Genomic DNA, 16,057 nt, shown 5'->3' with positions numbered 1-16,057 from the left:
CTTTGTTGAAAATACTAATGGCTACAAAACAAGAATATGACTCGCACAAGGCCTGTTACATTAATACACCTTTTATAACCTTTAAGAGTGGCAAGTTATTGTGTATTATGCTTTAAACACGTACAAAAATAACACTAGCCCAGCAGAGCTTAGTGAACCGTTCTCTTGTTTCAAACATTATGCATCTCACAGGCACAGAACAGGATACATGTCACTAACTTGTTTCAGAACACAGACATGCTCCATAAATCTACAAATAAAAATACTGACTCTGTATTTAATAAAAAGCATGGAAACTGTCATGTGTTCAGTATCAGCAATACCAATAAGTTGAGCTTCATTGCTCTTCTGCTTTGAACAAGGCTTTACTGGTTTATCCTAGTCATCAAGGCACACACACACACACACACACACACACCACACACACACCACCCACACACACACCACCCACACACACACCACCCACACACCACCCACACACACACACACACACACACACACACACACACACACACACACACACACCTTGGCAACCAGGTGTTTGTTTAGCAGCTCTAACTTAGGAAGTGCAAACATGTGGTACATGCATGTAAGACCCGAGTCCCTCCATCATGAACGAGCAGTCATGGTGACAAACGGAGAACAGAGTTGAACCAGCGAAGGTTTGGTTTCCACACTGGAAACGGGGAGCAGGGGGAAGATAAGAACACTATTTATGAGTGTTTCATGGTGTATTTGCCTTTCTGGAGCTGAGAGATGTAAAGCTTTGATTTGCTGCCATCCAGACGTTTGTACCAAACCTCGTCTTGATTAACATTGATTATTGTGGCACTGGAGGAAAAAAAAAAAAAATTCAAGCATTAGACATGAAAGACTTACGTAAAGTAAGTTAGTGTAATGTTGCAGATCTTAAAATGATTGACCTATTTGATCTTCAAGCTGTCATTGTGCTTCCCTGTGACCAAATATTCACTTGTTCTGATTAACTTGATTAATGTGTTCATTTTCTAACATGATCTACTGATTATTTGTTATTTTTAATACTTTATAGTGTTTTTGTTACACATATTACACGTTACTATACGAATATCAAGAACTGCGTAATTACAAGTAGCTCGAAAAAGGTAACACTTTTTTAGTGTCCTTCTATAGTAATTACTATAAATTATGCAGAATTACATGCAATTAACCCTAAACCAAACATAATCAAAAGTGTTTATGTAATTACTTAGCAACATACCACTGTAAAGTGTGACTAAATGATAAATTAATTGAATATATAATTTTTTTAATAAAAAAAATGTACATAGTGGAAAACAATCTTAAAATTAGAAAAATTTAATTAGAGGCAATAAAAAGTATTAGGCTAATATAATAATAGTATAAAATAGAATTAATTATAGTATATAATTAATATAATAATATTATATAAGATTTTTTTTAATGAGTCTTATCACAAAGGCTATTTGATGTAAAATACAGTAATATTGTGAACTATTATTACTATTTCAATTTCAATATATTTTTAAATGTCATTTATTCCTGTGATCAAAGCTGCATTTTCAGCATCATTGCTCCAGTCTTCAGTGTCACATGATCCTTCTAATCATTCTAATATGATGATTTGTGTTGCTTATAACTTTTGTAGAAACCTTAATACATTTTTCCCCAGAGTTCTTTGATGAATGGACAGTTTTTTACTGGAATTTGGATTTTTTTTTTAAGGAATTTGTAACATTTTAAAAATCTTTACGGTCACTTGTGATACATTTTAAGGTCTCCTTGAAAAACAAAATCTAATTTCTTCCTTTAAAAAAAAGAGAGCAATTTTAGAGTTAAATCACCCTCAGGGACAGAAACGTTTATGAAATCACTCATATGAGTAAACACACACACACACACACACACACACACACACACACACACACACACACACACACACACACACACACACACACACACACACACACACACACACACACACACACACACACACACACACACACACACACACACACACACACACACACACACACACACACACACACACACACACACACCTGATAGGATATTCGTCCTTCCTGTTGATGCATATGGCCTGACCCCGGCTGTACCATTTGTTGTCATAGAACAGACGTCCATCTTCTGATCGAGCAACATGATGGTGTCTTTCTGGTTTCAGAGGGGCTGATAAACACATACAGTTAATTCACCTCAGAGACCTGAAATGCTTTCCCACGAATCACTTAAAGAGTCTTTACAGTTGATACACGCCGATATAGAGAGAGTGAACTTTCTGTGCGATGCTTTACATGCAAAAACATGCTCAAAATCCTCCTTACCATCTACTTTTACCCTATGAGGACCCATTGAAGCCATAGCCTACAGAAAACAATGTAGTTGATCAATGCTAGAGATCTTCCAATAACTCACTTGCAAAAAAAATAAAACTGATTAAGGCGAAAAATAAAACCTTTCTTATTGCAGTCCAGTCTTCAAGTATATCCAGGTCTTGCAACATGTAAACAATGTATGGTCGTGGGACGGATCAGGAAACTAATGTCTTCTTTTGCATTGCAGAATAAGGCTGCTGCCATAAACAAATACTATAAAAAGACGCACACACGACTACTTTACAAAGGATATCTGACACAGCGACGGGTTTTTTCTTCTTTCCGGGACTGAGAGGATCCTTCTTTTTATTCTTCTTAGACTGCAGACCATCATTCCACAGTTCTGGAGCAAGAACACATCAATGCAGTGAAAAGGTAAAACGTCACATTTAAATTCACAGGTTACACAGTACGGGTTGCAATCTGTACTTTACCTGAAGTTATATCTATACTGTGCCTGTCCTCCTCCAATCGTCTGATCTTCTCTTCCAGTTCGCTCTGAACCGTGTCGAAAAGCAGGAGCTTCTCACTCTGAGGAAAAACATCATGAACGTTGGTAAATTATCTCAGTACGAAATTGAACATAATTTGTTTATATTGGCCCCAATATACTCATGGCGAAGTTCTTTTAAATTCTTTGCTTTGAGGTAAAAAGAAGTTCAAAATTCATGAGCAGCGATTTCCTGTTAGCGAACATCCCAGCGAAGTTTAGATGAATATGTAAATATGTGTTGCTTGCTTTCCTTTCATTAATAAAAAAAAAAAGTGTCAGCGGTGAGAAAACAGAAGTTAAGAAAGCATCTGATGAAATGCTTTACAATTCAGCGCTCGAGTAAAGTCACGTCACATTTATTTATATACCACTTTATACTAAAGTTTGTTTAAAATCAAGCAGCTTTACATTATTAAACATGACAAACAGTGTTAGTGTCTCTAATTAGAATTACAACTTCATTTTCTACTTCAAAGCAGCTCTCCAGGGTGTTCATGTTTTTACTCGTGGACGTCCGACCTCGACGGACTCAACAGAAGAAATAAACTGGAGCTGATTTCCATGTCAAAGAAGGCGGAGCCTCAGAGCCACGCCTACCAATGACATCATTGCCACGGACCAATGGTAGTTCGAAGGAGTTTACCAGCAGGAGCGAATCTTTCCGGAACTCCCGAAACGAACAGAAAACGAACTTAATTTTTGCCTGATTTTGTTTGAATGATCACACTAGTTCGTTCTTCGATTTCTCATGAAGGATATCGGGGCCTTTAGGGTGCGAGTATATTAGTAGCAGGGCTGTCTTCAAAGGGAGGATAACTGGGAATGTTGTAGTGGTGTAGCCTACTCTTTGGACCCGTTTAAACTTGGTATTGTGCGTTTTCATATCAGATCACAAGTGGATGACGTTAAACACAGGTGTAAACGTGCTCTAAAACGTTTTGATTTGGATTGCTTAGTGTAGACACTCATATGGTCGAATGCGTTTGAACAGCCACAAAAGACCGCCTGCTGACCTAATGCGGAAACATTATGGGAAGCGCACAAGCCAGATGAAAAACGTACCAAGCACAATGTTCTCTCACCATTCCTGATTTCTAACACACACTCTTGTGTTTTTGTGGCTATTCTCAAAAGCTGCGGTTCTCCGTATGTTTTTCCGTTATCTCCGGTCGTGTTCTTATGTAAATTTAGTGAGCTTACTTTTGTCCATTAGATCAAAAGATCTGAAGAAAAAAAAAAACCATACATTTACCCTCCCTTAGACCCTCCCCTTGAAGAAATCAGTACAGAAGGGGTTGAAAGTGGACAAGAGTGGCGGATTGAAACACCAGGTGTAAATGGTCATGTGTCTCCCTCGTCCACTCGTGATCTTATCGACCAAAACACACCGTAATACCAGGTGTAAACCATCGTATTACCAGGAAGAGTGGGGGCCGGGCACCACAAATTTTGTGCAGAACCCTGTGAATTTAAGCCTGCATGTTACCTCCCAGTGCTGGCTGGCTGCTTGCATCTCACAGTCATATTTGTTTCTGACAGATTCCAAGCAGAGCTCACGATAGATACCTGCAAAAATACATATGAGCAAAAGGTGACTAAGGCCATTATAATATAAGCATCAGTAAATCAGACCACAAACTGACAATTGTAGGAAGAGGAAGTAATCAAATTGCTGCTGCGGACCCTTTTATGTGGTCATTTTTAGGGCCACTGTAGCGCACCGCTTTTCACATACACTAACAGAACTTCAAACACTTATATTCTCATCAAGCCAAACAACTTTCACACTCATAGTCATATGTCAGCCCAACAGGAAGTCAGCTATTCTGGTTTTTTTTTAAAAACGCATGCTCTGAAATTTGATAGACTTCTAGGCAATTCATTCGATCGCCACCAAACTCGGTCAGCATGAAGCCAAGACATTGAGGATGCTAAATTGCGGACGGATTTTTGATATATGGAACGGTTTGGCCATGGTGACGCAACAAATTTATCAGCTGTATGTTCATTGTAAGAGGCCGATCACATGGATGTGACACTGACAATGTTATAGCGCCACCAACTGGCAGCCGTAAGTGTCAATTTCAAAGTGCTTTGAAATCACCATCTTATTTTTACCCAATTTGCGAGGCCTTGTCTTTTTCTAAGTTTGAATGAAAAAATAAAGGCAAGAACTAGTTTATTTGTAGTGCACTGACAACAATATATATATAAATATAAAAAAACTTAGGCTTAATACTTCTGGGCTTTTGGGAATTTTGAGCTGCAAATGATAACTTCTCACTCGTTTAAAAAGTGACCTATAACATCCTGAAATTTTATTCATCTAAACTGAAATAATCTCATGGATGCGGCTGTTGTGGTTCATGGTTATAGTGGTACCAGCTGCTGCAGTAAATGTGGAGTCTTCAAACGATTTTGACGCAGTTCTTTTACATTTACCTCCTTCAAATGCACATTGCTTGCAGTGCCGAGGCTTGGGCCCATCATCGCTGCTTGCAGCTATATTTTCTTTTTGAATATGTAATTTTTTTTTATTTAAATTTTTTTTTTAAACAGTACCGTTCAAAGGTTTAGGAACAAAAATAAAATGAACATACTTTTATTCAGCAGGGAGGGACGGATTAATTGGATCAAAAGTGAGAGTAAAGACATTTATAAAGATATTTATTACGTAACAATGCTGTTTTTTATTTTATTCTAATCATCAGAGAATCCAGAAAAAAGTTATCACCGTTTCCACAAAATTTCTTATGATACCCACCCGTTTTCAACATTGATAATAATCTGAAATGTTTCTTGGGCATCAAATCATCATATGAGATCAATTTCTAAAAGATCATGTGACAATGAAGACTGGAGTAATGATGCTGAAAATTCAGCTTTGACATCAGGAAAAAAATTACATTTTACAATATATTCAAATAGAAAACTGTTATTTTATATTGTAATAATATTTCACAACAATACCGTTTTTACAATCAAATAAATGCTGCCTTGGTGAGCGAGACTTCTTAAAACAATTTTTAAAAATCCTATCAACCCCAAACTTGTGTTTTGAAGGATGAAGAAGTAGATGAAAAATGTAGATGGAAAATACCGATACGTAGTCCTTTATTTTTTAAATGACTTTAAAATGAATATGGTAATTATAGGCCAGGCTTTAAATGCAGTACTCCTGACCTGAAATAGGTTAAAGACCTTTGCTTTACAGTATAATTTATCAAACATTGGCGTGATGATTGTAATCCCTGTAAACTACATCAGCTGTATCATGATTGTATATATAACGTTAATCCTAGCATTGACTGACCAGCGACTTTGGTTCGGATCTGCATGTTCTCCTGCAGGGTGGCCAGGGGTTCGAGGTATTCTGCAGCACTGCCAGCCATCACTTCTTGCAATTTAAGATCCATCTGACCGAGCCTCTCCTTATACAACCTACAGAGAGTTCAGAACACAACGGCTGGAGTCTTCACCTGGACTGACATATTTTTAGGCTTATATGATGTGTTGCTCATCATCACTTACTGATCCTTCAGGTCTGTGAACTGCTTCTCGAGAGTTGTCATCTCATCTAAACACTCCATTCGCCTTCTTTCACAGTCTTCATCATCCATGTCTGCAAGAAATTAACCATTCCCTTTATCTATAATATGTCTCTTTCTTGCGCACGAAATGATTCGGGTGTTTGTCATGAGGTCTCTGTCTGTAGCGTTACCTGAAGTGTCTCCATCCTCAGAGACGGACGAGCTCACGGACTCCTCTTCGTCGGAGGTGCTGGCCTCTTGTTCTGGATAGTCCACGTCCATTTCTTCGTGGTTATTCTCTTTTCTATCACGTGGATGCACTGGCATCCTATATTCAATCTTTAATACAGTAAACAACCCACTAAGACGAAGACAACACCACCGGGCCAGCGAAGAAAATCCACGTTTCAAACATGGATTCGTGGACGACCAATCAGCAAGCTGCTAGACATGTGATCTCACAGAAGCTGCGAATTCATTGGACAGATTTTGTTTACGCATGACCCGGTGGATGGTGGGATCTGTAGTACTCTATTATGTTTTCATTTTATGCACTTTATTGGAATGATTGTTTTGCATAAATTGCCATCAGTAAACACATGCACACATATAATTTAATAGGGATGGCAGATTTGCATTTTCCGTCAGGTGACAATGATTTATAGATTTAAACATGTTTAAAACAATAACACAGCAAGCATCCTGATGTGAATGTGGCTTAAGGTCGGCATGAAATGAAGTTGCAATAATGTTTTCTTTCCTATTGGGACCCATGTGTGTAGGCGCTGCCAGCAATTTTGGGCCCTATTAAAGAATATGAGGTTGTGCCCCCTACCGCACCCATTCCATTAATCAAATCGAACTCTGGGGGCCCCGAAAGTGCATGGGCCCTTAGAATCGTCCTAACCCTTAGCGTTGCCAAGTGAAGCGGCTTCTCGAACAAGAAAAATTATTGATTTGTTCAATGAATTGATTGGATGATTGTGGTTTGCTACTTGAACTGAGCTTCGTGACGCACTTCCGTTTTGAAATAGTACATCTCACTTATTTCCGGTTATGTATACCCTATATTTTCAATGTAGGTTGCATGTAGATGACCTAAAATGAGTGTCCACAAGAAGATTTAAAAATTTGGACATTTTCATAGGGAGGGATATTCTGATGATTACAGAATTTTCCACAGTCATCGGAACATGAAGTTTTAACTCAACCCAATCAGATCTAAGAAAGCAGCGGCTGTTAACGCGAGTAGTCCATTGGTTGATCTCACATGAGTGACAGGTTGTCCCGCCCTCAAGCCAGTCAACACATCATCAGAGAAGAGATGTCGTTAAAAGCGGAATGGGAAGTTGATTTAGGGAACATGAATGAAAAAAACCCACAAAAATAATGATGTGCACGGATAGATCATTTATAATAAATAGTGTAAAATTCGAAAAAAGAAGATTTATTTTATTTTATTTTGATTTCATGGTGGTTTTCACACCCTGCAGGAAGAAACGTTTGTTTGGAAGAAACTTGACTCTCAACCAACAGAGGGCGCTGTCTGCAAACATATTAAATTCACGTTTATTGACATTCCTTCCATTGAAACAAATGAGACTGAGGGTATATTTCAGTCACCATTAATAGTGCACTGCAGAGTAGACATCATAAACGGCTATTTTACATATCCAATGAAATCCAGAATCACTCACTCATTCAGAATATAGCATTATGGATCCCTCTTTCTTTTCTATTACCTGTTTTCATTATAGCTTAAATATGAGTTGTTGTTTTTTTGTCTCAGAGAAGCCCAACATCATTAAATATTAATTTTGACTAAAAGTTCAAGAAGATGCTACAATTATTTGGCCTCCACAATCCCTGAAACATGTTGAGCAATCAAGTTTTATTTGTTAGATCAGTTGCCTATTTGCAATTGATGAAATGAATCCTGAAAGTGCATCTTTTAAAAGCTATCGAATAGATGCATTTTTGCATCATTTAAAAACATTAAAAAAATACATCTCAAAAGATTGTTCGTTTGAAGACTTCAACATCCATCCATCTATACTTTTTGGGAAAAAATGTCTTCCCAAAGTGCTTCATCTTCAGGTAAGAAAAATGAAATTAAAGATAGAGGTCTGAAGTCGATAACGCATAAATGTATTATAAATATAATATGTTTCATTTTATAATAAGTTGCTTGATTTGAATACATGTAAAGAGCCATTTTGACTCCAAGGCCTACCAGTATCCAACACAATTATTCAAAGGCAGTCGGCTATGAATTTTTTTCTGGTATTTCTGCTATATATATATATATATATATATATATATATATTAAAGGTTCTCTAAGCGATCCTGGGTGACGTCACTTCTTGTTGACGTTCGAACTATTGTCAAACAAAACGGAGGCTAGCTAGACCCTCCCTCCTCCTCATCCGCACACTAACCCCCCAAACCACACCCCCAAACCCTTCTTGTCGGTCATTGGCTGGAACAGTTTGTTATGTTTTGGGGAGCGGGTCGCTGCAGTTTGTTTTTGGTGCTGTTTGTGAAGCATGGGCTGTCAACAGAGATCGCGTTTCTTTACAGTGTGTTCAGGGGACAGGCAGCCAGCGGATAGTGAGGAGATGTTTGCTGTATGTGACAAAAAATCTTTTGGCCTAAAAAACACATGACATCGCTTAGAGCACCTTTAAATGGCTCCATGGATGAGAAGCACTGATCTAATGTTAAAGATTTATTGGCAATTCTGGTTGTTCCCAGTAGTTGTCACTGGCGTCCCGCTTTACACTGAAGTAAACTGTAGCAAATATCACCTGTCCAGCCATCAGACTGATTCGAGGGCTTCATGCTCACCTGTCATATTTATGATGAATAACTCAAGCTCTTATATGTATGTAATCTCAGGTAAGACCTAAGAACTGTAGCTGCTATACAGCATTCAGTTACTGTCCTTCAGTCCCTTCATACATCATGCTGTACATGCATGATTGTTTATATATTGTTGTTTTCCTCAGGCGGATGCTGCTCTCTTGAGCCTAAGCATCAACCTGTGCCCGAACTGGTTTTCTCATTAGAGAGTGAGAGCGAGTCGATGTGAGCACAAATGCATCAAGCATCCTATAATGTGTATAATGTACTTTTGTGTGTCGAACTTGGTGAACTGATGTTAATAACATGTCAATGCATCTTCAGCAGCGCAGAGGAGAGTGTTCTCAGCAGAGGCATCTTCAGTTGCTGCAAACCCCAAAGAAACAGAGAGTAGAGCGGACAAACAGCCTGAGACGCAGTGTTTGAAATTCACCTGGATATATCTGTACATGAATATATTAAAAGTCGAAATTGAACACGTTTTACCTTGCCGACTGCAGATGTTTTTGCAGCAACTGAGTGATAACCCACATTAAATAATATTTACGTTAGGCACCTGCAGGTGTCATGGAGGGAAATATAAAATATAGTCTAAATATCTAAAATAATATTTTATAAAATAAATGTTAACTGAAATCAAATAAAATATAATTTGCCAAGCCAACATTTCTGCAAAAATGAATAAAAGCTATATATATATATATATATATATATATATATATATATATCCTACTGGTACCTGTTCAGTAGGATGGACGCTGTAAGGACGCGCCCTGTTTAACTGTCGGCAGTCTGTATTGTATGTGCGCCTCGAACACCACATGTATACGGCGCCGGGTTATTTCTGTTTGATGCTCATTTTATCAGAATTTTATCAGATCTGTTTTTAGCCGTAAAGCTTTCGTTACCTCGCGAGACCTGATATCACACGATACTTCCTAACACTGAGGCCGGTGGCTCGCCAGCCCAAAGTTGCAAGGGTGGTTTTGCGGCTCACAGGCACCAGGGGGGTGCGAGACGACCACCATTCAACACAAAATCAGTAATATAAACATTACAATGACTCCAAAGCTGTTCAGTTAAGGTAAAAAAGTTACTTAGTTCACCTTTAAAGCCTCCCTGTGTTGCAAATCAAGCTTTTAATGTTGTTTATATCACTAGGGTAGCCAGAAAAGAGTCTCTGGGTGTGCATAAGAAAAACTGGGTGTGCCACATTTATTGTCAGATTAATGTGCAATAAACCCAGACTTTGCCTATCTCTAACTTTACAGAATAGAATGGGCTGATGTGTAAAACTATAGGCTACTCAGCGCCAAATAACCATAATACTATATAAAATATAACTCAGGGCTCGACATAAAGCCTCTTCATGTGCTTGTCCTTCGAACAAGTAAATCGGTCACTTGTCCAAGTAAGAAAATTACTAAAAATGCAATAATAAAGCAATATTCTCATCAGTGTTGAGTCAACTTTGACATATTTAAATCTGCATATTTATGATATTTTAACTTTTATAAAGAGCATTTTTCCTTAATCGTTTTAAATATAGCCTATGCTTCATCTTTCATTTTAAATTCTTAAATTTGATCAATAAATTAAATTAAAATAATAAGACACTGGCTGCTACCAATCAAATTAAATAATTTACAGTGAAAAATTACAATGGCATTAAATAATGTTATGAGATTGTTTTAAATGTTTTTTTGAATATACAAATATGAAATATTGGAAAGAATGATACTTTTAAACACAAAACTAAACCACCAATAGGTGGCGGCAGATCGCCGTCTTACTGAGTGAGTCGTTGAGCCATTTATTCAAACGATTCTTTCAAAACGCTGAATTGTTTAAGAATGAGGCATTTGTTTAATGGGCCATTGAATCTTTGACTCAACCGATTCATTCAAAACGCTGAATCATGATTCAGTAATGCGGTTATTAGTGATGGGCGATACTGCAAATTTCTGTATCGATCCGATACCAAGTAAATACAGGGCCAGTATCGCCGATATCGATACCGATACCGATACTTTTTCATTTTAAAAGCATGCATTTGAACTTGTATGCACTTTCCTGTGCTAGAGCAGTGTGTCATGATTTATGAGGTGAATGCATCATTAATATGCTAAATCTGAACACGTTTTCATGACTACTAGTCCTATTTTGTGATTTGTGCTCTCAACTCCCCTTTAATTAGTCAGTGACTTTTACAAAACTACCCTAATTATAGTACTAGCCTACTAGTACTAGCCTACTGTTCAAAAGTTTGGGGTCTGTAAGATTTTTATTTCTCTTAGTAAAAACTGTAATATTACAATTTAACATAGGCTATCTGTTTTCTATGCCATAGTAAACTGTAATTTATTCATGTGATCAAGGCTGAATTTTTGGCATCATTACTCCAGTCATGATGATAATTCATTTTAATATGCTGATTTGCTGCTCAGGAAACATTTCTTATTATTATCAATGTTGAAAACAGTTTCATATTTTGTCGGAAACTATGAAAACATTTTATGCAGAATTATTTGATGAACAAAGTTGAAAGAACAGCATTTATATGAAGTAGATTTTTTTAACAGTGTAAAACCCTTCTGACTGTCACTTTTGATCAATTTAATGCATCGATCCTTGTTGAATAAAAATATTAATTTCATAAAAAAGATCTTACTGACGTCAACATTTTAAATCGTTATGTACAGTTTTGGTTTGTTTATTGCGAAATAACTCCCGATTGTTTCTCTGTCATCTAAGCAAGGCTTTGTTTCCCAAACGCACTGGGCCTGTGAGCTCAGCGAAGCACCAGCAGCGAACGCTCTCTGTATGGCGTTATTATCCTGTCCAATGTCGAGAGCGCATTATTGTAGCGCGAAAGTACATTAATATTATGCGCGAGCGTGAATCTCTCTGCTCGCGCGCGGAATATGATGTGCCGAGCGTGAATCTCTCTGCTCGCGCGCGGAATATGATGTGCCGAGCGTGAATCTCTCTGCTCGCGCGCGGAATATGATATGCCCAGCGCGAATCTCTCTGCTCGCGCGCGGGAACTGGGCACGTGCTCTCAGATACACTTCTCTTGTAAGAATTCTCTCTCTGCTCGCTGCCTCGCTCAGAGAATATGCCTGCACTTAAAAACGTGTTCAGTGCAATCGCGAATTGCTCCTCTTCCCCAGCTAACAATTGTAGGTTATAAGAACGTTTTCATAACGTTCCCATTAAGTTATAAAAACGTTATTTCTGAATGTTCTAGGGAATTTCAAAAAGTCCAGTTTTTTAGACGTTGTATTAACGTTATTTCTTGGTTATAAGACCGTTCAATTCTCCCGTTATGTAAACGTTGTATTAATGTTATTTCCTGGTTATAATAACGTTAGAACGTTCAATTCTCCCTTTATATAAACGTTGTATTAACGTTCTTGCTTGGTTAACTTATAAGAAGTTATTCACACGTTCAATTCTCCCATTATATAAACGTTCTCTTAATGTTTTTCTAAGATAATGAAAAACGTTTCATTCATAACAAGGTAGCCTATATAATAGGCCTATAGAACCTAAAACAAGAACTTTCAGATTTTAAAATTAAGACAAAAATAAATAAAAAAGACCCATGAATCATGTCTATAATATGTGTAATGTAGTCCACTGAAGTCGAGTTGAATTGAACCCAAGTAGGCCTATAGTTTATTCCAATAAACCGATTTGGGTTGAAGTGACCATATGAAATTAACATGAACATAAACTTGGAAATTGTTGTAAAAATGAGCTATATAAATTAAATTAACTTTAACTTGTGGATGTCATTGGTTGTTTTTGGTCATAATCCTTGTCCTTGTGTTCCCATTGTCTCTTGTCTAGCTTTGTTCCCTGTACCATTGTTGGTGATTCTATGTTTAGTCCAAGTTTATGTTCATGTTAATTTCATATGGTCACTTCAACCCAAATCGGTTTACTGGAATAAACTATAGGCCTACTTGGGTTCAATTCAACTCGACTTCAGTGGACTACATTACACATATTATAGACATGATTCATGGGTCTTTTTTATTTATTTTAGGTTCTTCATATAGGCTAGGCCTATTATATAGGCTACCTTGTTATATAAAAAACATTAAGAAAGGTTTTAATAATTATTAAAACATTTCTTAATGTTTTTTTTTTATTGAATGAAACGTTTTTCATTATCTTAGAAAAACATTAAGAGAAGGTTTATATAATGGGAGAATTGAACGTTTGAATAACGTTCTTATAACATAAAGGGAGAATTGAACGTTCTAACGTTATTATAACCAGGAAATAACATTAATACAACGTTTACATAACGGGAGAATTGAACTTTCTTATAACCAAGAAATAACGTTAATACAACGTCTAAAAAACTGGACTTTTTGAAATTCCCTAGAACATTCAGAAATAACGTTTTTATAACTTAATGGGAACGTTATGAAAACGTTCTTATAACCTAAAATTGTTAGCTGCGGGGAAGAGGAGCGATTCGCGATTGCACTGAACACGTTTTAAGTGCAGGCATATTCTCTGAGCGAGGCAGCGAGCCCACTCAGCCCAGAGAGAGAATTCTTACAAGAGAAGTGTATCTGAGAGCGCGTGCCCAGTTCCCGCGCGCGAGCAGAGAGATTCACGCTCGGCACATCATATTCCGCGCGCGAGCAGAGAGATTCACGCTCGGCACATCATATTCCGCGCGCGAGCAGAGAGATTCACGCTCGGCACATCATATTCCGCGCGCGAGCAGAGAGATTCACGCTCGCGCATAATATTAATGTACTTTCGCGCTACAATAATGCGCTCTCGACATTGGACAGGATAATAACGCCATATCTCTGTGATTGATTGGTTTCGTCTTGTATACAGATGACTAGGAGAAAAGGTTCTATCCTACACAATTACCCGCTAACATTCGCTTATTTTTCGCACTGAATTGCGTGCTAAATTAATAAAAAATTACTGGTAAAAAAAATACACATTTGGATCGATATTTTTATGTGAGGATCGATCCTTTTCGATACCACGTCAGTATCGAAGTATCGATACTTTAGGATCGATCCGCCCATCACTAGCGGTTATGTGTTCTGGTGAGATGTGCTGTGGTTCTGCTGTGATCTTTGTTTGGAACTATTTTCGCTGCTCAAATACAACAAAAAACAGTCAATATTTTGTCTAAAATGTAAGTGACTTAATATTAATTTGTTTATTAAACTGTCATATCATATGAAATCAGTGGTACATTTTCAATCGTGATGGTATTGCACTTGTGGTTGTGTGATGTTGCTTAACTGTATCATATCATATGTTATAAATATAAGAACTCCACATGAATTTTTACCGCTGTGCATGTTCATTAAGTTTCTTTGTGTGATCTGGGCTCATTTGTTTCCATTTCTCATGAGGCACGAGCCTCAACAGCGCAACCGTGTTACCGTAAAACAGTCAGAGGCTGTTTGCGGATTGGTTAGCAGTCCAAATGTCGGCAGATTTTTTTTAACGATAACAATTAAAACATTTAATTACATTTTAAATTAACAAATTGTAAGTAAATAACAATAGGTCAAGTTTAGATTTTTTTTTTTTATATCAAGACTTAAACAATTATTCTGGACTATTTTTAGGTGTGCCAGCTGCCACTGTGGGTGGCACCGGCACACCCTGGCACACCCGTGGCGACGCCAGTGGTTTATATGTCTATGTGGTGTTTTTAATATGACAAATAAGACAAATCATGTGCAAATTCATAAGTCAACACCATTGCTGAGTATTTACTCCTTAAAACTGCAGTGAACCAAAGACAGTCTCAAAAACACGGTTTGAAATCGCTGGTGTTTCTGACGTCACAAACTACCTTGTAACCAACCAGGTCTGAGCTGAGTGAGTGAGTGGAGGCGGGGGCTAATTCGCATATTCATAGAACCGCGTATATTAAATGAGGCAAGGGTGTAGAGTTACAGTCAAGCTATTTTAAGGCATGACGAACTCTTTTCACAGAAAAAACAACAACATTTAAATATGTAATTTCTGTAATCAAAGATGAGTTTTAAGGGATACAATTATTGACTACAGGGGGACTTAATGTTATGACATTGTAAGTATAACCTTGCAAAAATTAGAGCATTTGTAATATACTATAATTCATATATATTACAGTTTACTTATACACTAAAACCAATTTCAGTACCCAAACAGGCTGTAACATTATATATCCACACACACATTTTTTATTGTATTTTTACAGTATATGGTTTTATGTAAATTGTAGAATTACTATAGTATACATCCATTTTTTATGATGTTGCATGGTGTTCCGACTGAACAAATGTTGTCAAAGGGACTTCTGAATCTCAGCTCAGAGTGTAGAGTGAGTGAGACCCTGGGAATGGAAACCATCTTCATGATCTTTCCACAATACATCATTTACTGTATAATCAGAATAACAGTTGACATATGTGAAGCCTTGTATCATATGGCACGTCAATCATAAGATCTGCTCTTGCTGACTCAAATGTAGACGTATGGCAGGCGTAAAGTGTGGAAAAGGCCACTGGGTTTTGTTGTGTTATGTGACGCTGTACAGAGAATACTCGAAAAAACAGCGAGTAGACCAGAACTTGTGACGTCATGAATGGCAGTTTAGTCAATTTTGCATCATCAGACTATTTACAGGAAACCATTATGAAAGAATGACGAATTGCCTTGAACTGGATTTTGAAACATTTTAAACAAAGAAAAGTCAACATAAAAGTTGAATGAAAAATACATTTAATTGATTT

At 37.3% G+C, this 16,057-nt stretch overlaps 1 protein-coding gene across 1 annotated transcript; it reads right to left on the bottom strand.

The window, feature by feature from the left end:
* Positions 1-480: 480 nt before the first annotated feature.
* Positions 481-6,853, bottom strand: brms1lb (BRMS1 like transcriptional repressor b). The gene is made up of 10 exons (XM_056262729.1): positions 6,608-6,853; positions 6,418-6,508; positions 6,200-6,327; positions 4,373-4,452; positions 2,828-2,924; positions 2,647-2,736; positions 2,474-2,538; positions 2,343-2,382; positions 2,061-2,187; positions 481-831 (listed from the first exon to the last, which is right to left on the bottom strand). The coding sequence occupies exons 1-10, from the start codon at positions 6,741-6,743 to the stop codon at positions 714-716; spliced, it is 972 nt and encodes a 323-aa protein (XP_056118704.1). The 5' UTR covers positions 6,744-6,853; the 3' UTR covers positions 481-713.
* Between the last annotated feature and the right edge of the window lie 9,204 nt (positions 6,854-16,057).

Source organism: Rhinichthys klamathensis, unplaced genomic scaffold, assembly GCF_029890125.1.
Source record: "Rhinichthys klamathensis goyatoka isolate OS25496 unplaced genomic scaffold, OSU_Roscu_1.1 h1tg000196l_1, whole genome shotgun sequence".
In the NCBI taxonomy this organism is placed as follows: domain Eukaryota; kingdom Metazoa; phylum Chordata; class Actinopteri; order Cypriniformes; family Leuciscidae; genus Rhinichthys; species Rhinichthys klamathensis.
The sequence above is the reverse complement of the archived record's forward strand: the minus strand, read 5'-3'. Positions and strand labels throughout refer to the sequence as shown.